The 25,318-nt window shown below is 41.7% G+C and overlaps 1 protein-coding gene across 2 annotated transcripts in view; it reads right to left on the bottom strand.

Moving 5' to 3' along the window:
- The window catches only part of DNAJB2 (DnaJ heat shock protein family (Hsp40) member B2), a 29,137-nt gene extending 4,053 nt beyond the window's left edge, over nucleotides 1-25,084 (bottom strand). For both annotated transcript variants that reach the window (XM_073647339.1, XM_073647338.1), the window contains exons 1-8: nucleotides 24,940-25,084; nucleotides 15,427-15,507; nucleotides 9,700-9,809; nucleotides 8,657-8,710; nucleotides 8,260-8,370; nucleotides 6,712-6,789; nucleotides 6,270-6,369; nucleotides 4,306-4,376 (exon numbers count right to left, since the gene is read on the bottom strand). In XM_073647339.1, coding sequence (XP_073503440.1) covers nucleotides 4,306-4,376; nucleotides 6,270-6,369; nucleotides 6,712-6,789; nucleotides 8,260-8,370; nucleotides 8,657-8,710; nucleotides 9,700-9,809; nucleotides 15,427-15,491 — 589 coding nt within the window. In that variant the 5' untranslated portion in view covers nucleotides 15,492-15,507; nucleotides 24,940-25,084. The remainder of the gene's footprint in view (nucleotides 1-4,305; nucleotides 4,377-6,269; nucleotides 6,370-6,711; nucleotides 6,790-8,259; nucleotides 8,371-8,656; nucleotides 8,711-9,699; nucleotides 9,810-15,426; nucleotides 15,508-24,939) is intronic.
- Nucleotides 25,085-25,318: the final 234 nt, after the last annotated feature.

Raw genomic sequence — 25,318 nt, 5'->3', positions numbered from 1 at the left:
CGTGAGCATCAGAGCGTGAGTGTGAGCGTCAGAGCATGAGCTTCCCAGCGTGAGCGTCCCAGCGAGAGCGTCCGAGCGTGACTGTGAGCGTCCGAGCGTGACTGTGAGCGTCCGAGCGTGACTGTGAGCGTCAGAGCATGAGCGTCCCAGCGTGAGCGTCAGAGCATGAGCGTCCCAGCGTGAGCGTCAGAGCGTAAGTGTGAGTGTCCGAGCGTGAGCGTCAGAGCGTGAGTGTGAGTGTCCGAGCGTGAGCGTCCGAGCGTGAGCGTCCCAGCGGGAGTGTGAGTGTCAGAGCGTGAGCGTCCCAGCGGGAGTGTGAGTGTCAGAGCGTGAGCGTCCCAGCGGGAGTGTGAGCGTCAGAGCGTGAGCACCCGAGCGTGAGCGTCAGAGCGTGTGAGCGTCCGAGCGTGAGCGCCCGAGCATGAGCGTCCGAGCGTGAGCGTCCGAGCGTCAGAGCGTGTGAGCGTGAACGTCCGAGCGTGTGAACGTCCGAGCGTGAGAGTGTGAGGGTGAGCGTGTGCGGGTGAGCGTGTGAGCCGCTAACGGCCGCCATCTTGTTCTGAAATCCCGCGTCGCTGATTGGCCGCGGCCTGACCAATCAGCGACGTGGGATTTCCTGGACAGACAGACAGACGGGATAAGACAATTATATATATAGATGGGGGAGACGCTGCAGGGAACGACTCACAACTTGGCCATAACATTTAGGATGTGATTACCCCAGAGCTTCTTCACTGTGATATCTAATCTTTTTCACCTCTATTGCTAAAAGGCTTCCAGCTTCTGCTGCTGTCATCTCATGGGACGTTGTAGCTGCTATAAAATATAACTGCACTGATGGTCACTAGGATTACACGTTTCTGCAGCGGCAAATGCACGGTTTTTAAAAGGGGTGGTCGACCCTATTCCTTTACGCTCTTGGTAAACATGGCAAAGAACCTAGGATTTTTCATTTAGTGTTCTCGATAGTACATATGTCAGTGTAGAGTATTAAGAGTTAATGGATGATATTTTTCAGCTATGGTGGAGGAAGCCTTCACAGTAACATTTTTGGTAATCCAAGTTGGTAATGGGTTAATATATAATTTCCCCAGAGGTCTGAATGCATTAGAGGTTAACATCTTATATTCCTGGACGAGGCTGCAGGTGATTAATGCCATTATCCGCTTAGGTCTACACTTTATCTTTTTCTCCAGTTAGGACCAATATTCTTTGTTGCTTAGTTTTAGAATTTATCTTTAGAAGAGTCGGAATTTTGGAGTTCTGTTACTCTTCATAAATAAAGAGTAAAAAAAAAAAAAGGCTGAGAATCGATGTTATGATTAAACTCCACTCACCAACAACCACCACTAGGGGGAGCTTCCTCAACTCCCAGTAAAATCAATACCTGCCGCACAAATTCCCAAGTAAAGAGCGCCCTCTAGTGGTAGACCAAAAGTTTGGACTCACCTTCTCATTTAAAGATTTTTCTGCATTTTCATGACTATGAAAATTGTACATTCACACTGAAGGCATCAAAACTATGAATTAACACATGTGGAATTATATACTTAACAAAAAAGTGTGAAACAACTGAAAATATGTCTTATATTCTAGGTTCTTCACAGTAGCCACCTTTTGCTTTGATGACTGCTTTGCACACTCTTGGCATTCTCTTGATGAGCTTCAAGAGGTAGAAACTTCTGTGAAATCAAACTGTCCACTTAGGAAGCAACACTGATTGACAATCAATTTCACATGCTGTTGTGCAAATGGAATAGACAATAGATGGAAATTATTGGCAATTATCAAGACACCCTCAATAAAGGAGTGGTTCTGCAGGTGGGGACCACAGACCACATCTCAGTACCAATGCTTTCTGGCTAATGTTTTGGTCACTTTTGAATGTTGGTTGTGCTTTCACACTCGTGGTAGCATGAGATGGACTCTACAACCCACAGAAGTTGCTCAGGTAGTGCAGCTCATCCAGGATGGCACATCAATGTGAGCTGTGGCAAGAAGGTTTGCTGTGTCTGTCAGAATAGTGTCCAGAGGCTGGAGGCGCTACCAGGAGACAGGCCAGCACACCAGGAGACGTGGAGGGGGCTGTAGGAGGGCAACAACCCAGCAGCAGGACGGAGCCCTGCAAAATGACCTCCAGAAGGCCACAAATGTGCATGTGTCTGCACAAAGGGTTAGAAACCGACTCCATGAGGGTGGTATGAGGGCCCGACGTCCCAGATGGGGGTTGTGCTCACAGCCCAACACCGTGCAGGACGCTTGGCATTTACCACAGAACACCAGGATTGGCAAAGTCGCCACTGGCGCCCTGTGCTCTTCACAGATGAAAGCAGGTTCACACGGAGCACATGTGACAGACGTGACAGAGTCAGGAGACGCCGTGGAGAGCGATCTGCTGCCTGCAACATCCTTCAGCATGACCGGTTTGGCAGTGGGTCAGTAATGGTGTGGGGTGGCATTTCTTTGGAGGGCCGCACAGCCCTCCATGTGCTCGCCAGAGGTAGCCTGACTGCCATTAGGTACCGAGATGAGATCCTCAGACTCCTTGTGAGACCATATGCTGGTGGGGTTGGCCCTGGGTTCCTCCTAATGCAGGACAATGCCAGACCTCATGTGGCTGGAGTGTGTCAGCAGTTCCTGCAAGATGAAGGCATTGAAGCTATGGTCTGGCCCGTCCGTTCCCCAGACCTGAATCCGATTGAGCACATCTGGGACATCGTGTCTCGCTCCATCCACCAACGTCACGTTGCACCACAGACTGTCCAGAAGTTGGCGGATGCTTTAGTCCAGGTCTGGGAGGAGATCCCACAGGAGACCATCCGCAACCTCATCAGGAGCATGCCCAGGCGTTGTAGGGAGGTCATACAGGCACGTGGAGGCCACACACAATACTGAGCCTCCTTTTGACTTGTTTTAAGGACATTACATCAAAGTTGGATCAGCCTGTAGTGTGTTTTTCCACTTTAATTTTGGGGGTGACTCCAAATCCAGGCCTCCATTGGTTAATAAATTTGATTTACATTGATGATTTTTGTGTGATTTTGTTGTCAGCACATTCAACTTTGTACAGAACAAAATATTCAATGAGAAGATTTCATTCATTCAAATCTAGGATGTGTTATTTCAGTGTTCCCTTTGTTTTTTTAAGCAGTATATATATATATATATATATATATATATAATTATATATCCATCTGTAGGGCTAAGAAAATAGATAAAGGAAAAAATAAACATTTGCCAGAGCAGCATAACAAATGTCTGTGGCCGTCGTCTCATTCCTGCAGTCGGCTGTTTCTTTGAGGAGGTTGGATGTGTTGTGTGTGAGGCGGAGTGTAGGCCGGTGTACACACAGGATCATTCACAGAACCCGGATTGTTCTGCTGGGCAATGTCTGCACCTTTCTGCCCCAATAATAATAAGCCTTGGTTTGGTAACACAGGATATAATAATACACGCCACGTGCCCAGGCACCGCCTGTTGTTGCAGATGTCCAGGAGGCGATTATGATCCCAGGAAATGATCCCAGCAGCAAAATAACAAGTCACTGTGCACTGAAATCACTTCACCTGAAACCCCCCCATTTCAGCAGTGCAAGGGTTAAAGAAGTGCGGCATATTCTACATGGCTGCTGGACATGATGGTAGGCGCCATTTGGACTTCCAACTTCTCCTGTGATGGGTCAGCACAGTATTCCCCCATTATTCTATACAAACCACACAAGGGAGCTGGCTGGTTTTTGTTGCTCACCCTGTTTGGGTACGTGTACAGGTAATTGTACATGTATGTATATAGTTATGTGCATGATTGCATACACCTGGCTATGAAGTTCAAAGCTCAATGAGGTTACAAAACCAAAAAAAAAGTGCTTTAGTAAGTCAGTAAAAACTAGGTAGGAGTATTTAAAAGAAGAAAATGATAAGGGTGCCCATACTTATGCACCTGTCAAATTTTGTTTGAATGTAGATTGCACATTTTCTGTTAGTACAATAAACCTCATTTCAAGGCAGAAACATTACTGTGTCCAACAGTTATTACATAGATCAAACTGAAATAGCTGTTGCAAAAACACCAATTTTTATAAAACATTAAGCTTAAGATTAATAGGGGTGCCCAAACTTTTTCATATGACTGTATATAGTCTTAGTCTTAGATATGTGTATACATACACTTTGCGAGACGCGGGGTCACCCTCCACAAACATCCATACACATTTAGAGGGCACGACTATTCTCCTTTATTACATCACTGTTCGCTTAGCTGGACTTTTAGAAGTCTCAGAAGTTTCCAGTCCTCGTCAGTCCTTACCATTCACCCGGATGGACTTCAGCTGCCCGTCCTCCTCTACCTCTTCTCGTTCCACGCCATTTTCTACTGTCCTGTAAGAAAGATCATGCAATTAATAACAATAATGACAATGGCAGGCTGGCTATCCTCATGAACGCCATTCCCGCTCCATGATATATATATATCCATGGAGCGATTATACAGGAGGCACCCATCTCTATCGTCAGTGACCAGAGCTTGCTCCAATCACTGCTGTTAACCCCTTTAAATGCTGCTGTCAGTCTCTAACAGTGACATTTAAGTGTCACAAATATGGGTTGCAATAGCAGCCGGAGGCCTGCTGAAGACCCCCCATCACTGCAATATTGGTACTTCTGGGTTTCATGTCAGGGCTCATTCACACACCCGTTATTGGCTAGCCGTGTTTTTCTATCAAGTGTGGTTCGATTTTCACGGTCTTAGATAGGAGAAGTTGGAGACCCTTTTTTTTTCTCGTACAAGAAAAACTTATATAACTCGGACCAAACTCTGCTGAAACTTTGACCGAAATCACTGATGAAACGTGGGTCAGTTTTCCTCATATCTGAAAAAAAAACTGATGTGTGAATGAGCCTCAGGAATGTGATTTTTCCTATACACTGCAATACTGAAGTATTTAATGCAATCGATCGAAGGTTCAGTTTCCCGGGGTAACAAAAAAGTAAAAGTGGAAAAAAAATAATTGAAAAAGAAAAAAAAAAATACACACATTATATATATTATATATATATATATATATATATATATATATATATATATATATATATATATATATATATATATATATATATATATATATATATATATATATATATATATATTTATATTTATATTTAAAAATCACCCCCTTTTATCAATTCAAAAATAAAGAAACTAGGGAAAAAAATGGGTATATTTAGTATTGCTGTGATCGTTAGGTTCCAAAGTCTAAGGTAAACACCATAACTAAAAATAAAATTCCAGAACAGACATTATTTTCAGTCGCTGTACTTCCTCCAACAAAAAAAAAAAAAAAAATGAAAGAAAAAGCAAACAAAATGTCTTGGGGTACCCCAAAATGTTGTAAAAAACTGCAGCTTGGCACAAACTCACACACAGCTCCATCGACAAAAAAAAGTAAAAAAGTTACAGGTCTCAGGGAATGGCAACACAAAGTTTTTCCAAAGTTTTGTATTTTTTAGACCACTAAGATAAAAAAAAAAGAAACTACAAGTTTGGTATCGCCGTAATTGTACAAGGCTGAAGTATCCATATTACCAGATTATAGTACTGTAAAGAATAGTAAAAAGACACAACAATGAAGCACGACAGAGAAGGGAATGTAAGTGCAGATTATAGAGCGGCAGGGGATGCAGCCTGTCACACTTTAGCAGAAGCTCTGGGTGTATGATTTGGGGTGAAGCTATAGGATATGCAGAAGTAGCAGCCGCCCCTGGGCGCTGGAGCTCCTCTGTCACATCTGTATCAGGGTAGGTTCACACAAGTGTATTTTTGGCCAAAACCAACGTTTTCAATGGGACAGTGAAGATGAGGGTTTTTTTTATGAGCGTTTTTTTTTTCACTGATCGAATCTGCATGTAAAAAAAAAAAAATTGGAGCGTGCAGTGATTTATTTCCATATGTCAGATCAGACTCGCTCATTCAAGCCTATGGGGCACAAAAAAAAAATATTGCACTCCATATGTATAGCACCCGATTTTTTACGGATACACTGCAATTCTTTAACATAGGAAACTGTATTCAGACTTGTGCATTGTTAACAGCGGCTGCTGTATGAAAACAGATCGCACACGAATTTCATACATTTTATTTATAAGGCCTGGTCTTATGAATAGCACATGGTCGGTGAGGCCCCTGGTACAACTTTTTTGGGGCCCTGTTCAGATTGTTATATTGTCCAGGATCTTTAAGTGATGTTTGCAGGCAGAGCTACAGAGGAATCTCACCTTCTGGTGATTATCGTCTTCCCGTTAGCAATCGTGGTGGAGACGGAGCAAACGTTTCCGGTCAGCCCACTATTTCCAAAAGACGAAAAGGACGAGTAAACTGCAAAAAAGAAAAGTTTACTTCAGGTGATTGGTATTAAAATCTAAAGCTTTCATTAAAGACAACAAAACAAGATGTTGATGGGGTTTTCTAATACTCTGCTTGCTGTACTTGAATAGAAACTTCAACTAACAGGTGGGATTGTTACAATGTATCAATGAAGATAAGAGCAATCAAGACAGCTCTGCAACTCTGGGAATGTCACCCCCCATAGTAAAGCCATTTAGGAGGTCATCCATGGATTTTGCCACGTGTTTCTAAAATTTCAGCGAAAATGCAGCATGAATGATGAAGGCGAATAGTAAAACACATTGCACTTTAAGTAATTATGTTCAGCTTTACCTCTGCTGCCAGGAAATAGGTCTGTAAAGAACGGCGTGGAGTGGGTGTGATGCATCTCATCGCTGAGCAATCCGGAGCCTTAAAGAGACAGAATATTGCAATGCCTTACACTCAGCAGAAGGTGGCGCTATTATGTATCACAAATATAATGACATTGGCCTTGTGGTAATTTTATATCACTCAGTAGAAAGTTCATGCGTTCGCTCAGTGCATAAGTTAATGCAGGAGCTCAGCACTTCTGCCTGCGGAGCAGCGTGCTTCACAGCAGTTTTCTAAACAATAGGTGGGGGTCTCTGGACCTAGACCCCCATAAAACTGATGTAATAAAAGGAAAAGATATTTCAAAAAAGGAACAGTAGACTTTACAGGCTATGAGAACGTTTGCCACAAAAAGATTTTTTCTAACTTTGCAAACAATCTTTATCTTTTTTTATGTGCATACAGCTCCAAAGCAGATCTATACTTTTCTATGGTAACATACCAACGTACTCTGATTTTACAGTGTGTTACTCCCTTACTTCTTGAATAGGCTTCTATTATCAGAGTAGAGAAGTATTCCCCCAAAAGGCTTGTGAGCTACAGGTTTTCCCAGAAATCCCAACTTGCACAGCACAGCAGAGTCAATGTGAGGAGAGGAAGGGAAGGAAACATACATAACAAATCATTGGGAAAAGAGTGGATGGGGAGAGCAACTTTACAGGTCTCACCCAATGAGCTCTGAACCTGCAGCTCCACAAGCAGAGAACACTCACTGAGCTCTGAACATGCAGCTCCAAAAGCAAGAGTCACCCTGTGAACTCTGAACCTGCAACTCCACCAGCAGGGGACACCCACAGAGCTCTGAACAGGCAGCTACAAAATCAGGGGTCACCCACTGAGCTCTGAACCTGAAGATCCACAAGCTGTGGTCACCAAGTGGGGTCTGAACTTGCAGCTCTACAAGCAGGGGACACCCACTGAGCTATGAACCTGCAGCTCCACAAGCAGGTCTCTCCCACTGAGCTCTGAACCTACAGATCCAGAAGCAGGTCTCTCCCACTGAGCTCTGAACCTACAGATCCAGAAGCAGGTCTCTCCCACTGAGTTCTGAACCTACAGATCCAGAAGCAGGTCTCTCCCACTGAGTTCTGAACCTGCAACTCCACAAGCAGGGGACACCCAGTGAGCTCTGAATCTGCAGCTTCACAAGCTCAACGCCCTTAACTCTGAAATTATCATCCTTTCCCCCAATGAACTATTCCTTTTTCAATTATTTAGGAAATTATTAATTAAATAATGCCTCATTTCAAGTACAGAGCAGATAAGTGGAGGCCAGGCCTAGCAAAAATAATAGAGATGGCCTGTCTGACCAGGTCTGTGCTTCCTTCCAATAGAAAGTCTTCATCTTGGCTTCTGCACCATTGTTGAATTTATACGCTCCTTTGGTTTCAAACAGAGCAGGGACCTTGATGCAGCAAAATACTGACCAACAATAGTGTACCCGGGGGAGAAATAGGAAAAGATCCAAATATCCTCATCTAACGCAGCAAACAGGACACATTAACTTACCAAAGAAATCCGAGAAAGGGTCTCTGCTACCAAAAAACTCTCGGAATACTTCCTCGGGACTCCGGAATGTGTATGTAAAACCTTGGTATCTAGGGTTGGATCCTGAAGGTTCTAGGACACAAATAAAAGAAAAGAAAGAAAAATAATTACATTTAAGGAGAGAGATTAAAAAGAAATAAGCAGAAAATTAATCATGGCCTTCACGCCAGTGTCTGGTGTCAAAGTCAGAACTTTTACAGCACACCAACTCTATGTTCATATTTGCATTTTCTTTTAGCTTTTACACCAAACCTGACTATAGTAAAAAATAATAAGACAAGTTTTTATTATTGGTTGGAGTTCATTTCCATTCTAATTATATGTATTTTCTACGTGAACAGATAGAGGTGAGACTTACCAGGTCCTGAGAATCCGGCTTTACCGTGACGATCGTAAGTTTCACGTTTGTTCACTTACAAAAGAAAAAAAGAAATGATGACCATTCACTTTTAATATTTACATTGTAATATTTCCAGAGCAGTTTTACTCCTTCCTAACCAGGATCATTTTCATTTTTTCAGTTCTCATTTTTTTCCTCACTTTTTTTCCCCCAAGAAGCATAACTTTTTATTTTATTTGTGTGTGGAAAGCTGTTGTATTTATTGGTACCAATTTTGGATACTTTAGACTTTTTGACTGCTTTGTATTCCAGTTTTTGCAGAAGCAATGTAAAAAGTAGCAGCTCTTGCATTTTGAGTTTTTGGACTTTTTCTCGTTTACTATATGGATTCAATTTTAGATTTTGACATATATGAAGCCCAAATTGAGGAGTGCCAAGATGGTGGCAACAGGGTCTTCAGTATGCACCGGCCACCATGCTACTCCATAGGCACCCCCACCCTGTACATTTATTACTAAAATGACAAATATGTGTTAGTCTTCCATAGTCTGGTACTATTAGCACTGATTTGACTGCGTCACCCCTAACTAGTAACACCCAATTGCTGCTATTTTACACATACATTCCCAGGAGGAAACAGAGGAGGTGTTGAGCGATGGTGCATTAATACATTATCCTAGATTATTCTAGTCTGCACAGTTATAAAGTGAGATGAGTGTGGTGACGTAGCCACATTGCATGTTCATTATTCCAGGGAAAGACCTTTCCTAATTTTAAGGCAATTAGGCTACAAAAGTGACAACCTCAGAGACCAACATTTTCTCGTACTCAGAGTCATCAAACGTATCATCTCCATTCGTGCAGGTCAAGTCCTACATGATGCTGCGGAAGATAAGGAGGTGACAAATATCTATAAGGAAAAGTGGCTCACTACCTCCTCAGTTTTAAAACAGTGTGTATATGGTAAGGTTGTGAAATGACTGCTATATTATGTGTATGGCTAATGAAATAGATAATTATTAATATCATAGTCAAATTAAAGAGACAACGCAGCTACCTACCATCTGATAACACCTCGTAAGCCTCCGCAATATCTTTGAATTTCTTCTCTGCAAGCTCCTTGTTATCTGGGTTCTTGTCCGGGTGCCATTTGAGTGCCAGCTTTCGATACCTGAGGGGCCAGGAAGCACAAACTAGGAATGTGCATAAGGGGCAGTATTATAGTAGTTATATTCTTGTACATAGGGGGCAGTATTATAGTAGTTATATTCTTGTACATAGGAGCAGTATTATAGTAGTTATATTCTTGTACATAGGAGCAGTATTATAGTAGTTATATTCTTGTACATAGGAGCAGTATTATAGTAGTTATATTCTTGTACATAGGAGCAGTATTATAGTAGTTATATTCTTGTACATAGGAGCAGTGTTATAGTAGTTATATTCTTGTACATAGGAGCAGTATTATAGTAGTTATATTCTTGTACATAGGGGCAGTATTATAGTAGTTATATTCTTGCACGTATGAGCAGTATTATAGTAGTTATATTCTTGTACATAGGGGCAGTATTATAGTAGTTATATTCTTGTACATAGGGGGCAGTATTATAGTAGTTATATTCTTGTAAATAGGGGGCAGTATTATAGTAGTTATATTCTTGTACATAGGGAGCTGTATTATAGTAGTTATATTCTTGTACCTAGGGAGCAGTATTATAGTAGTTATATTCTTGTACATAGGGAGCAGTATTATAGTAGTTATATTCTTGTACATAGGGGGCAGTATTATAGTAGTTATATTCTTGTACATAGGGGGCAGTATTATAGTAGTTATATTCTTGTACATAGGGGCAGTATTATAGTAGTTATATTCTTGTACATAGGAGCAGTATTATAGTAGTTATATTCTTGTACATAGGAGCAGTATTATAGTAGTTATATTCTTGTACATAGGAGCAGTATTATAGTAGTTATATTCTTGTACATAGGAGCAGTATTATAGTAGTTATATTCTTGTACATAGGAGCAGTATTATAGTAGTTATATTCTTGTACATAGGAGCAGTATTATAGTAGTTATATTCTTGTACATAGGAGCAGTATTATAGTAGTTATATTCTTGTACATAGGAGCAGTATTATAGTAGTTATATTCTTGTACATAGGAGCAGTATTATAGTAGTTATATTCTTGTACATAGGGGTCAGTATTATAGTAGTTATATTCTTGCACGTATGAGCAGTATTATAGTAGTTATATTCTTGTACATAGGGGCAGTATTATAGTAGTTATATTCTTGTACATAGGGGGCAGTATTATAGTAGTTATATTCTTGTAAATAGGGGGCAGTATTATAGTAGTTATATTCTTGTACATAGGGAGCTGTATTATAGTAGTTATATTCTTGTACCTAGGGAGCAGTATTATAGTAGTTATATTCTTGTACATAGGGAGCAGTATTATAGTAGTTATATTCTTGTACATAGGGAGCAGTATTATAGTAGTTATATTCTTGTACATAGGGGGCAGTATTATAGTAGTTATATTCTTGTACATAGGGGGCAGTATTATAGTAGTTATATTCTTGTACATAGGGGCAGTATTATAGTAGTTATATTCTTGTACATAGGGGCAGTATTATAGTAGTTATATTCTTGTTTATAGGGAGCAGTATTATAGTAGTTATATTCTTGTACATAGGGGCAGTATTATAGTAGTTATATTCTTGTACATAGGAGCAGTATTATAGTAGTTATATTCTTGTACATAGGAGCAGTATTATAGTAGTTATATTCTTGTACATAGGGGCAGTATTATAGTAGTTATATTCTTGTACATAGGGGCAGTATTATAGTAGTTATATTCTTGTACACAGGGGGCAGTATTATAGTAGTTATTTTCTTGTACATAGGAGCAGTATTATAGTAGTTATATTCTTGTACATAGGGGGCAGTATTATAGTAGTTATATTCTTGTACATAGGGGCAGTATTATAGTAGTTATATTCTTGTACATAGGAGCAGTATTATAGTAGTTATATTCTTGTACATAGGAGCAGTATTATAGTAGTTATATTCTTGTACATAGGGGCAGTATTATAGTAGTTATATTCTTGTACATAGGGGCAGTATTATAGTAGTTATATTCTTGTACATAGGGGCAGTATTATAGTAGTTATATTCTTGTACATAGGAGTGGTATTATAGTAGTTATATTCCTGTACATAGGGGCAGTATTATAGTAGTTATATTCTTGAACATAGGGGCAGTATTATAGTAGTTATATTCTTGTACACAGGGGGCAGTATTATAGTAGTTATTTTCTTGTACATAGGAGCAGTATTATAGTAGCTGTATTCTTGTACATAGGAGCAGTATTATAGTAGTTATATTCTTGTACATAGGGGGCAGTATTATAGTAGTTATATTCTTGTACATAGGGGGCAGTATTATAGTAGTTATATTCTTGTACATAGGGGCAGTATTATAGTAGTTACAGTCATATGAAAAAGTTTGGGCACCCCTATTAATCTTAAGCTTAATGTTTTATAAAAATTGGTGTTTTTGCAACAGCTATTTCAGTTTGATATATGTAATAACTGTTGGACACAGTAATGTTTCTGCCTTGAAATGAGGTTTATTGTACTAACAGAAAATGTGCAATCTGCATTCAAACAAAATTTGACAGGTGCATAAGTATGGGCACCCTTATCATTTTCTTGTTTTAAATTCTCCTACCTACTTTTTACTGATGTACTAAAGCACTTTTTTTGGTTTTGTAACCTCATTGAGCTTTGAACTTCATAGTCAGGTGTATGCAATCATGAGAAAAGCTACTTAAAGTGGCCACTTGCAAGTTGTTCTCCTGTTCGAATCTCATCTGAAGAGTGGCATCATGGGCTCCTCAAAACAACTGTCAAATGATCTGAAAACAAAGATTATTCAGCATAGTTGTTCAGGGGAAGGATACAAAAAGCGGTCTCAGAGATTTAACCTGTCCGTTTCCACTGTGAGGAACATAGTAAGGAAATGGAAGAACACAGGGACAGTTTTTGTTAAGGCCAGAAGTGGCAGGCCAAGAAAAACATCAGCAAAGCAGAGAAGAAGAATGGTGAGATCAGTCAAGGACAATCCTCAGACCACCTCCAGAGAGCTGCAGCATCAACTTGCTGCAGATGGTGTCACTGTGCATCGGTCAACTATACAAAGCACTTTGCACAAGGAGAAGCTGTATGGGAGAGTGATGCGAAAGAAGCCATTTCTGCAAGCACGCCGCAAACAGAGTCGGCTGAGGTATGCAAAAGCACATTTGGAGAAGCCAATTTCTTTTTGGAAGAAGGTCCTGTGGACTGATGAAACCAAGATTGAGTTGTTTGGTCATACAAAAAGGCGTTATGCATGGTGGCAAAAAAACACAGCATTCCAAGAAAAACACTTGCTACCCACAGTAAAATTTGGTGGAGGTTCCATCAAGCTTTGGGGCTGTGTGGCCAATGCCGGCACCGGGAATCTTGTTAAAGTTGAGGGACGCATGGATTCCACTCAGTATTAGCAGATTCTTGACAATAATGTTCAAGAATCAGTGATAAAGTTGAAGTTACGCAGGGGATGGATCTTTCAGCAAGACAATGATCCAAAACACCGCGCCAAATCTACTCAGGCATTCATGCAGAGGAACAATTACAATGTTCTGGAATGGCCATCCCAGTCCCCAGACCTGAATATCATTGAATATCTGTGGGATCATTTGAAGAGGACTGTCCATGCTCGGCGACCATCAAACTTAACTGAACTGGAATTGTTTTGTAAAGAGGAATGGTCAAAAATACCTTCATCCAGGATCCAGGAACTCATTAAAAGCTACAGGAAGCGAATAGAGGCTGTTATTTTTGCAAAAGGAGGATCTACTAAATATTAATGTCACTTTTCTGGTGAGGTGCCCATACTTATGCACCTGTCAAATTTTGTTTGAATGTAGATTGCACATTTTCTGTTAGTACAATAAACCTCATTTCAAGGCAGAAACATTACTGTGTCCAACAGTTATTACATATATCAAACTGAAATAGCTGTTGCAAAAACACCAATTTTTATAAAACATTAAGCTTAAGATTAATAGGGGTGCCCAAACTTTTTCATATGACTGTATATTCTTGTACATAGGGGCAGTATTATAGTAGTTATATTCTTGTACATAGGAGCAGTATTATAGCAGTTATATTCTAGTACATAGGAGCAGTATTATAGTAGTTACTGTATATTCTTGTACATAGGAGCAGTATTATAGTAGTTATATTCTTGTACATAGGAGCAGTATTATAGCAGTTATATTCTAGTACATAGGAGCAGTATTATAGTAGTTACTGTATATTCTTGTACATAGGAGCAGTATTATAGTAGTTATATTCTTGTACATAGGGGCAGTATTAAAGTAGTTATATTCTTGTACATAGGAGGCAGTATTATAGTAGTTATATTCCTGTACATAGGAGCAGTATTATAGTAGTTATATTCTTGTACATAGGAGCAGAATTATAGTAGTTATATTCTTGTACATAGGAGGCAGTATTATAGTAGTTATATTCCTGTACAAAGGAGCAGTATTATAGTAGTTATATTCTTGTACATAGGAGCAGAATTATAGTAGTTATATTCTTGTACACAGGGGGCAGGATTATAGTAGTTATATTCTTGTACATAGGGGCAGTATTATAGTAGTTATATTCTTGTACATAGGAGCAGAATTATAGTAGTTATATTCTTGTACATAGGGGGCAGTATTATAGTAGTTATATTCTTGTACATAGGGGCAGTATTATAGTAGTTATATTCTTGTACATAGGGGCAGTATTATAGTAGTTATATTCTAGTACATAGGAGCAGTATTATAGTAGTTATATTCTTGTACATAGGGGCAGTATTATAGTAGTTATATTCTTGTACATAGGAGCAGTATTACAGTAGTTATATTCTTGCACATAGGGGGCAGTATTATAGTAGTTATATATTCTTGTACATAGGAGCAGTATTATAGTAGTTATATTCTTGTACATAGGAGCAGTATTATAGTAGTTATATTCCTGTACATAGGAGCAGTATTATAGTAGTTATATTCTTGTACACAGGGGACAGGATTATAGTAGTTATATTCTTGCACATAGGGGCAGTATTATAGTAGTTATATTCTTGTATATAGGAGCAGTATTATAGTTGTTATATTTTTGTACATAGGGGGCAGTATTATAGCAGTTATATTCTTGTACATAGGGAGCAGTATTATAGTAGTTATATTCTTGTACATAGGAGCAGTATTATAGTAGTTATATTCTTGTACATAGGGGCAGTATTATAGTCGTTATATTCTTATACATAGGGAGCAGTATTATAGTAGTTATATTCTTGTACATAGGAGCAGTATTATAGTAGTTATATTCTTGTACATAGGGGCAGTATTATAGTCGTTATATTCCTGTACATAGGGGGCAGTATTATAGTAGTTATATTCTTATACATAGGGGCAGTATTATAGTAGTTATATTCTTGTACATAGGGGCAGTATTATAGTAATTATATTATTGTATACAGGGGGTAGTATCATAGCAGTTATATTCTTATACACTCCTGTCTCCGTCAGATATATGCTTGGAGTAGTTACCATTTCCTTTCCAGCAATAAAGTATAAGACATGTATGGAATCCTATGTTATGTTCATGCATCTGTGTCTGGCAATGTTCCTTGTATAATAGGAGTTCTCATATTACTACTAATCATAGAGAAGCTGAATAACTTACGCTCGTTTAATATCATCCTGGGTTGCGTTTCGGGGAACTCCGAGAATTTCATAATAATCTCCCATGATTGACAGGAAATCTCTGGAAAGTTGAAGGGATGAGGTTAGAGATACTTCAGTGATTCACTATTTACAATGTATCAGATACAGAAATAGTAGGTGACAGATGCTCTGATTTCCCCTAAAGTTCCGACCTTCCCATCCTCAGCAATAATATTTCAGGAAACAGGGAGGACATTAAATTAATACCATTCCCTTCTCACAACTAAGTTAAAACCATCAACAATCAACAGAGATAACATAAAAATTGGAGGATTCAGGTATTGGGTCCAGTTTAAAAGAATACAATTATTAAAATATGCACGCCTTACATTTCCTAAAATGGCTGATAACAATGAGCAAGAGATGCTAGTAGACTGCTATTGTTCCCTGTTATCAGCGATTTCAGAATAGTTTAACTGTCCTGAGTGGAAACAGTGAGTGGGACTAAAAAGGGTAGGGGGCATGGCATAAGAGACGGCTGGTGAGATTGGTATGATGATGTATTACGATGCCACTCTCACTTGGCAGCTTGTGCCCCTCTTCTCTTATTAACGAGTGAAACTGGAAGCCTCAGGTGATACCTGAACATGCAAACCTGACCGCAGGAACACGACGTCAAACTCTATTTTTACCAGCAGGGACGACAATGAGAATAATGGAGCTGCAGTTCTCGGCTCTATAAAAATCATTCAGCAGAAGAGACGTCTTTCTTCTTCTGTGCTGCTCAGATATCACACTACTAAGCTTTCTTATATGCCATGTATTAGACGCCTGCTAGACCCTAGAGAAAGGGGGATTCCCCCCTTATGGGATATGCCGTCACTTCTGATCGCTGGGTGCATGACCTCTGGGATTCCCACTAATCCTGAGAATGAAAACAGTTGCAGCACTGATGTTAGCAGTGTTCCCCCTTTTTGCCCAGGCCACCCGCTGTGCAGGGAACTGCAGCAAGACCCAATTGAAGTGAATGGGACTGGACACTGTTCCCTGCACAGCTGGGGGTTGGGGCAACGCTGTGCAGGGCAAAGGAGATGAAGGGGCTCCAACAATGCAGCCGCATCCACTTCCAGGTTTCCCGTGCAACGTGATAGTCCTGGCTACCTGGATATCCAGGGCACTGCAGCAGGTCACAGTTACTTGAAACACCCCTTTAAAGCAGGATGTCTTTAGTGACCCCCCGAGTCAATGCAGTGAAAGCTAATGAATTTCCAGAACTACCATAGAAAAATTGGGGTTGTCTGGTCTTAAGCAAAAAGTCTGCAGTTACAACACGTCACTCCACTTGTGATTCTTCAGTTCCGGCGGTCATGTGACCACAAATATGCGATCTGCAAATACGCATACTCACGGACACATTCCGACTAGTTGGGCGCAGCCTCACTCAATGCAACAGTCTAGTCAGAATGTGGCCAGGAGTAAGCATATCACATATGTCACATGACAGCCGACCCCGACACCAGATAATCCTCACAGCGTGCATGATGGACGCAGTCACATAGAATGACTGCAGACTTGTAGCTTAAGGTCGGACAACCCCTTTAAAGAGGTACACTCATCTTACAATGTAATGATATACTGCTAGGACATATCTTAAACCATTTTGTCGACTTTTCAGAGTAGGCGGTCATGTATGTGAACCAGAGGAATAACACTATTTCTGGCCTTCATATGACGTGTATCCTGCATTTTCCCCTCTGCAGTGTCTCTATTTTTTTGTTATCTCTGAACTAATGGATGGAGGAGACTAGCTGCTATGATGTCTCCCATACACAGGACACAGACATGAGGGATTTCTGCTCTCCTGTCTCTATATAGCACATGTTCAGAAGAAGCAATACCAGCATGCAGGACATTATGCATAAATACTAAGCATTGTAGCTGTGAATCCAGCTCTGAGGCAAGATAAAGCAGTAGCATAATCTTTATTTTTCTATCTGCCTGTGTTTCACTCTGCTCCTCCCTCCACTCCATAGACTTCAATGGGCAACTGTAACTTGATCCCTCAGTAAGTTGCCTTTTTTTGTTTTGTTAGGCTTAGTGCCTACGATGCAGAAATGAAGCAGAAATTTTCCTGAGCATTTCTGCATCTCCTTGGCAGAAAAACGCATGCGGTTTTTACATGCGTTTTGACGCGTTTTTGCCATGCGTTTTTCCAATGCATTGTATAGGCAAATACGCATGCAGAAACGCAAAAGAATTGGTCATGTCCGTATTTTTTCTGCGAGTAAAATCCGTGCAGAAAAAATCCTGACCATGTGCACAGAACTTGCAGAATGTCATAGGAAGTCATGGGATAAGGCATGCAATGCGTTTCTGGAGTGTTTCCACGCTGCAAATCTGCATCAAAAACGCATCGTGGGCACCAAGCCTTACAGTGAATGGTGAGTTCTGGAGGCAAGAGGGAGGGAAAGTGGCTCCAAAGTGGAGAAAGAAGCTCATCACTGATAAGATTACATGCAAGTTTGTGGAAACTATACTGATCATTCACAATTGGCTGCAGTCACTTTTCTTTAGCCCAGTGGCACATCCAGCCGTTCACTGTGCAGGGATTTAGTATTATTGTCTAAGCTAGAAAACACTTTTTTTCCAACACTCTGTTAGAGAATCTGTTAACAGAAGGGGTCTCATTGAAGACCCTTCACTATTAGCAAGATCATAGGTGGATTATAATGAGGGCAATCTGGGCTACCGCCCAGGGCCCGGGGCTCTGGGGGGCCCATGGCCAGATTGCCCTCATTATAATATGTGCGGCGCCAATGCGGCACATACCAGCAGGCAGAGGCGGGGGGCCCCCGGACCGCTCCCCCAGCATCTGCACAGGGCCGCTGCTTCTTCTTCGGCCGCGTCACAGCTAGGAGACACGGCCCTGTGCGCGGCCGTGTCTGCTAGCATGACATCACACAGTGTGCGCCCTGCACTGCTGCACCGGAGAGGAGCTGGATGACTGGAGCCAAGCCGGGGAATGGTGAGTGAGTGTGTGTGTGTGCAGGCAGATATCATTGTGTGATGTCTGTTTATATGTATTTTTGTGTTTCAAATGTGTTTATGCGTGTATGTATATGTCTGTATATGTTTGTGTGCGCGTGACTGCGTGCGGCCTCCAGCTGTCTCTGGGGGGCGCCGTTCGGCCTCCCGCTGTGTACAGATGGCTACGCCCGGCCTCCCGCTGTGTACAGATGGCTACGCCCGGCCTCCCGCTGTGTACAGATGGCTACGCCCGGCCTCCCGCTGTGTACAGATGGCTACGCCCGGCCTCCCGCTGTGTACAGATGGCTACGCCCGGCCTCCCGCTGTGTACAGATGGCTACGCCCGGCCTCCCGCTGTGTACAGATGGCTACGCCCGGCCTCCCGCTGTGTACAGATGGGGCCGCGCGGCCTCCCGCTGTGTACAGATGGCGCCGCGCGGCCTCCCGCTGTGTACAGATGGCGCCGCGCGGCCTCCCGCTGTGTACAGATGGCGCCGCGCGGCCTCCCGCTGTGTACAGATGGCGCCGCGCGGCCTCCCGCTGTGTACAGATGGCGCCGCGCGGCCTCCCGCTGTGTACAGATGGCGCCGCGCGGCCTCCCGCTGTGTACAGATGGCGCCGCGCGGCCTCCCGCTGTGTACAGATGGCGCCGCGCGGCCTCCCGCTGTGTATGGGAGGATTGTGGCAGCTCATATTTTATGTAGGGTCTCATACGGTATATAGGGGATGTCAGCATACTTAATTGTGCTCAATATTAAGTCATACAATTAATGTAAAAACAAGTATTATAATTAATATATTAATATTGTGCCAAATTAATTTCACATGAACTATCACATGATCTATCACAGGGGATCATGTGACATGTGATACATCAGGTGTGTGTGTTGGGGGGGGGGGGGCACCTTCTAAACTGCCTGGGGCCCTTGCTACTCTTAATCCACCCCTGATCACTAGGCTGACTATGATGCATTACATAGTCAGCCTAGTGCCTTCAATAAAAGCAGTTGTAATACTGCCTTTCACCTGTGGTGGCACTGCAGGGAAATTGCTGGCACTCTCTCTGAATGGGTTACATCTGCAGGTCACTCTGTCAGGGGGCTTTCTAACAGAAGGGACAGAACAATGTTTTTATTACAGTTTCACTTTTATATTATGTTTTATGAGACTGGAAACTGACACACAAGCATCTGACAACCCGTCATCCATTACGAAAATACATCCTGCCTTATAAATGGATGGCTGTTAACGCTTCATATCCCACGCTCGGAGCTTGCTGTGCTCATGTTCCATCTGAAATATCTCAGATGCCAGGCGCATGTGACACTGGTGTCACGACCTATTTTGTGGAATGTCTGCCAGTCCAGATCGACACGATCGAGTGAGACAACTGCTATTAGGAACTTGGGACTTTCTGGAGGATGTGATAACCCTGAACATAACACCCTTAGGCTGCGTGCCCACCATCAGTAATACCAGCGTTCTGGACGCAGCATATTTTCGCTGCGTTGTGCAGTACAAGCACAGAGTATGAGACTAATAGAAATCTCCTGGTCACCGTGCTTCTTTTTTACACTGCAGCATGTCAATTTCTCTGGCGGGAACACTCAGTCTTCTGCACGGAATTTCTCCATAGACTAGTGACGACAACAATCATCAGAGCCGCTGGGTCTCGCTGACCGTTGTCGTCAGTATCTGGCGCCTGTGAACATCGGTCACTTTACTGCTATTCACAGTTGCCGGAGACAGAAATGGGGAACGTGGACTACATCAGATCTGCATGGCAACATTTTGGGTACAACGCTTGTTAACTGTGGATTTGCTGTATCTAATGCAAGTCTATGGGGAAATTCCATACAGAAGACTGAGCATTCCCGCAAGAGAAACTGACGTGATGTGGCTTGGAGACCCGCACCGCAGGTGATTTTACACAGCATAAAAAAAAAGCACAGTGGGCATGATATTTATATTCATCCCATCCACTGTGCTTGTACTGTACAACGCAGCATCTTGGACGCAGCGAAAATACGCTGCATCCAGAACGCTGGCATTACTGATTGTGGGCACAAAGCCTTATAATGTGCACCCCCAACATGGAAACCAGCTGGAAATCCCATATCCAAAATAGGACCACCTGCTGGGTCATGCTACAATATACCCCTCCCCAGGTGCCAATTCCTTCTAACAATACCTTCTTGGAGAGAAGGATGGCATGACATTTAACCCTTTTCCTCCATGATTGGCTTACACTGAGGTGCAGAAAACCCCAAGCAAACCCCAACCCATAAGGAACATTGGAGAGGCTGTCTGACCTGGAGACACGGCGCCCTTAAGGGTGATCCTAATGTATATTTATATACATTCATTGACATAGGTGTAGACAAGCCCCTAGACCGCACTCAGGAGACACAAAAAACACTTTCATTCTGAAGAACCTGCCAAGGGGAGTACCATGGCTAATACAGGGTGGTCCTCAGCAGGGCATACCTATGATCATCAGCATATTCCTATTCACTAAGTCTAGTGTTCACGTTCCTGGGGGAAGTGGAGAGGAATAGCTTGAGGGGGTATCCAACCTCTAAGGCCCTCACCATTTGCATAGAATGAAGGGGCCACGGGTGCTGGGGAGGTTTTGTGGCCCTTTCACGGTCTGTTCCCGCAGTCACATGTAAGAGGGGCACAGGACTAGACCAGCCCTGCAACCTCTTTATTTTCAGAATTAATGGGGGTCGTGGTGGTTGGACCTCCACCAACCGTGAAGCAATGTCCTATTCTTCCTTCACTTTGGGAAAACCAGTATGGCCACCTTTAAAGGGGTTTTCTGATATCAGCAGAAAATTGACTAGTGGGAAGAAATTGATAATATGTGATAAATTTGCTGCCGCTTCAGTGGCCCTGCTGGTCTTGGATGACTTTTTTTCTATAGCATTGCTAGGTCATCAATCCATGTGACCACTGCAGCCAATCACTGGCATTAGCAGGTATGTTGGGAGACATGTAACAAGACCACTCCGAGGCCAACGATTGGCCAGAGTAATCACATGGATGTACACAATGTCATCAATGCAAGAAAGTAGATGGAGACCAGCAGAGAACTCACAGGTAACTGGCGCCGGAGTGACCGTGGATTCTTCAGGCACAGGTTCTTTTTTTATTTTTACCATTTTTCTTAGACTTTTTCTGATCTTGGACAAACTTATTAATCCACCTCTGAACCATTGCACATACTTTCCTCTGTACAGGCAGAGCCCCCAGGATAATCACTTGGTGGAGGATGAACAGAAATTACGCTACAAAATGCCACATATCTCACATGCCGTCTTCCTGGAGATGCTCCTTTCAGACGTGATTTATAAGCAGCAATACATATTATATAGAACATGTAAACTAATGCAGATTCCTGACCCAGTCATCGCCCCTCCCCCACCTCACATTCAGGAACAGCCTGTATATTAACAATTTATCACTACCGCAGTACGTTTCATACCTCCTCCCAGTGTACTCCAGTTCAGCCAGTATCACATTATACAGGGGTTGCTGTACCATCCGAGTGTCAGTACCCATAACACTCAGTCGGGCTACACATGTGTCTGGCGGCATTGAGACCGCGGAGTCATACTCCTGACATTGCATCTAATGATTCCTTATAGTGTGATACACCATCTAATGATTCCTTATAGTGTGACATTGCATCTAATGATTCCTTATGGTGTGACAATGCATCTAATGATTCCTTATAGTGTGACATTGCATCTAATGATTCCTTATAGTGTGACATTGCATCTAATGATTCCTTATAGTGTGACACTGCATCTAATGATTCCTTATAGTGTGACATTGCATATAATGATTCCTTATAGTGTGATACACCATCTAATGATTCCTTATGGTGAGACATTGCATCTAATGATTCCTTATAGTGTGATACACCATCTAATGATTCCTTATAGTGTGACATTGCATCTAATGATTCCTTATAGTGTGACACTGCATCTAATGATTCCTTATAGTGTGACAATGCATCTAATGATTCCTTATAGTGTGATACACCATCTAATGATTCCTTATAGTGTGACACTGCATCTAATGATTCCTTATAGTGTGACATTGCATATAATGATTCCTTATAGTGTGATACACCATCTAATGATTCCTTATGGTGAGACATTGCATCTAATGATTCCTTATAGTGTGACATTGCATCTAATGATTCCTTATAGTGTGACATTGCATATAATGATTCCTTATAGTGTGATACACCATCTAATGATTCCTTATGGTGAGACATTGCATCTAATGATTCCTTATAGTGTGACACTGCATCTAATGATTCCTTATAGTGTGACAATGCATCTAATGATTCCTTATAGTGTGACATTGCATCTAATGATTCCTTATAGTGTGATACACCATCTAATGATTCCTTATGGTGAGACATTGCATATAATGATTCCTTATGGTATGACACTGCATCTAATGATTCCTTATAGTGTGATACACCATCTAATGATTCCTTATAGTGTGACATTGCATCTAATGATTCCTTATAGTGTGACATTGCATCTAATGATTCCTTATAGTGTGACACTGCATCTAATGATTCCTTATAGTGTGACATTGCATCTAATGATTCCTTATAGTGTGATACACCATCTAATGATTCCTTATAGTGTGACACACCATCTAATGATTCCTTATAGTGTGACAATGCATCTAATGATTCCTTATAGTGTGACATTGCATCTAATGATTCCTTATAGTGTGATACACCATCTAATGATTCCTTATGGTGAGACATTGCATCTAATGATTCCTTATAGTGTGATACACCATCTAATGATTCCTTATGGTGAGACATTGCATCTAATGATTCCTTATGGTGTGACACTGCATCTAATGATTCCTTATGGTGAGACATTGCATCTAATGATTCCTTATAGTGTGATACACCATCTAATAATTCCTTATAGTGTGACATTGCATCTAATGATTCCTTATAGTGTGATACACCATCTAATGATTCCTTATAGTGTGATACACCATCTAATGATTCCTTATGGTGAGACATTGCATCTAATGATTCCTTATGGTGAGACATTGCTTCTAATGATTCCTTATGGTGTGACACTGCATTTAATGATTCCTTATAGTGTGATACACCATCTAATGATTCCTTATAGTGTGACATTGCATCTAATGATTCCTTATAGTGTGATACACCATCTAATGATTCCTTATGGTGAGACATTGCATCTAATGATTCCTTATAGTGTGACACTGCATCTAATGATTCCTTATAGTGTGACATTGCATCTAATGATTCCTTATAGTGTGATACACCATCTAATGATTCCTTATGGTGAGACATTGCATCTAATGATTCCTTATAGTGTGATACACCATCTAATGATTCCTTATAGTGTGACATTGCATCTAATGATTCCTTATAGTGTGATACACCATCTAATGATTCCTTATAGTGTGACATTGCATCTAATGATTCCTTATAGTGTGACATTGCATCTAATGATTCCTTATGGTGAGACATTGCATCTAATGATTCCTTATAGTGTGACATTGCATCTAATGATTCCTTATAGTGTGACATTGCAACTTACTGACCTAAAAAGAATCGCAAATGTTTCCAAATGTGCTGAATATTCTGTCGCTGGTCACAAATCGCAAATGAATCACTTGGCACAGACTTCATCGCATGTGACTTGTCTGCAATTTGGCCATTTTTTTTTTTTTACAGCAAAATTGCAGCTCTGAAATAGTTGCAGAGAAGTTTACATGAATGTTTTTGGTTGCGCGACTTGTCTGAGAATGGCGCGTCACACGACAAGTAATTCTCCAACATGTCGCGCCATCAATAACTTCTGCGACTTGCTATAGCGCGAATATTTTACAGCTGCGATTTTACTGTAAAAAAACTCCAATCGCAGACGCACAGGCGCGCGCCACTCGCGTTACAGTCTACGGCCAGCGACAGAAAATCCAACTTATTTGGAAACGTTTGTGACCCTGAATCTCAGTCGCTGCAGGTCGCAATGCGGTAACATAGGAAATCACCAGATACGATGTTACATTCAGGTGCCGCGATCTCAATGTCGCAGGATGGATGATGGCGAGAAACCCCCAACCCCAAATCCTGCTGACAGGAGCATCCGACCAATCATCTGCTCTCACCTCTGTGCATATCACTGGGAGAGCTGGGGGGTCTAATGGAGGAACTGGTAAATATTCCCCCCCACACCTCCCCCAGGACACACAGGGTTACATTGTATCACTCTCTATTAACCCCTCACTCCCCAGGATCCGGGATCTTCCTCTTCTCATCTGTCATATGTGAAACTGTTACATTGTATCAGCCCCTATTAACCGATCAATATAATTAATCCATTCCAATAATAATTCGCCTGTCATCCTTCCAGTGCCACCTCCTCCTCCCCTGCTTACCCCAAATGACGTCACACTTGTCCCCCTCCTCCCTGTTCATACTCACTTTCCCTGTGCTGTTATTTCTCCTCAGTCTCTCGGTCGCTCTCGTCTTGTTGATGTTATATCTGTTCGCCTGTGACGTCACCGTCAGCTGAGAAGAAACGTCCAGAAAATGCCAGACCGAGACTTTAGAGCGTGATAACCAATCAGCGCTCACCTCCGCCCCTATGCCTCACAATCCGCCATCTGATTGGTTGAGCAGGGAAAGAGGGCGGGGCATGAGTGCAGCAGAAGAGAACGATGAAAGGTACAGAAGACTTATAATAGCCAGGGGTATAATATCTCTCATAGCTATATATTATCTATCTTATATAGCTCATATCTATCTGTCTATTATCTATTATATATCTATTATCTATCTCATATCTATCTGTCTATTATCT

Source organism: Phyllobates terribilis, unplaced genomic scaffold (genome assembly GCF_046119375.1).
Source record: "Phyllobates terribilis strain yellow unplaced genomic scaffold, ASM4611937v1 Scaffold_9__5_contigs__length_417890890, whole genome shotgun sequence".
Taxonomy (NCBI): domain Eukaryota; kingdom Metazoa; phylum Chordata; class Amphibia; order Anura; family Dendrobatidae; genus Phyllobates; species Phyllobates terribilis.
This window is presented reverse-complemented; position numbering and strand designations above follow the sequence as displayed.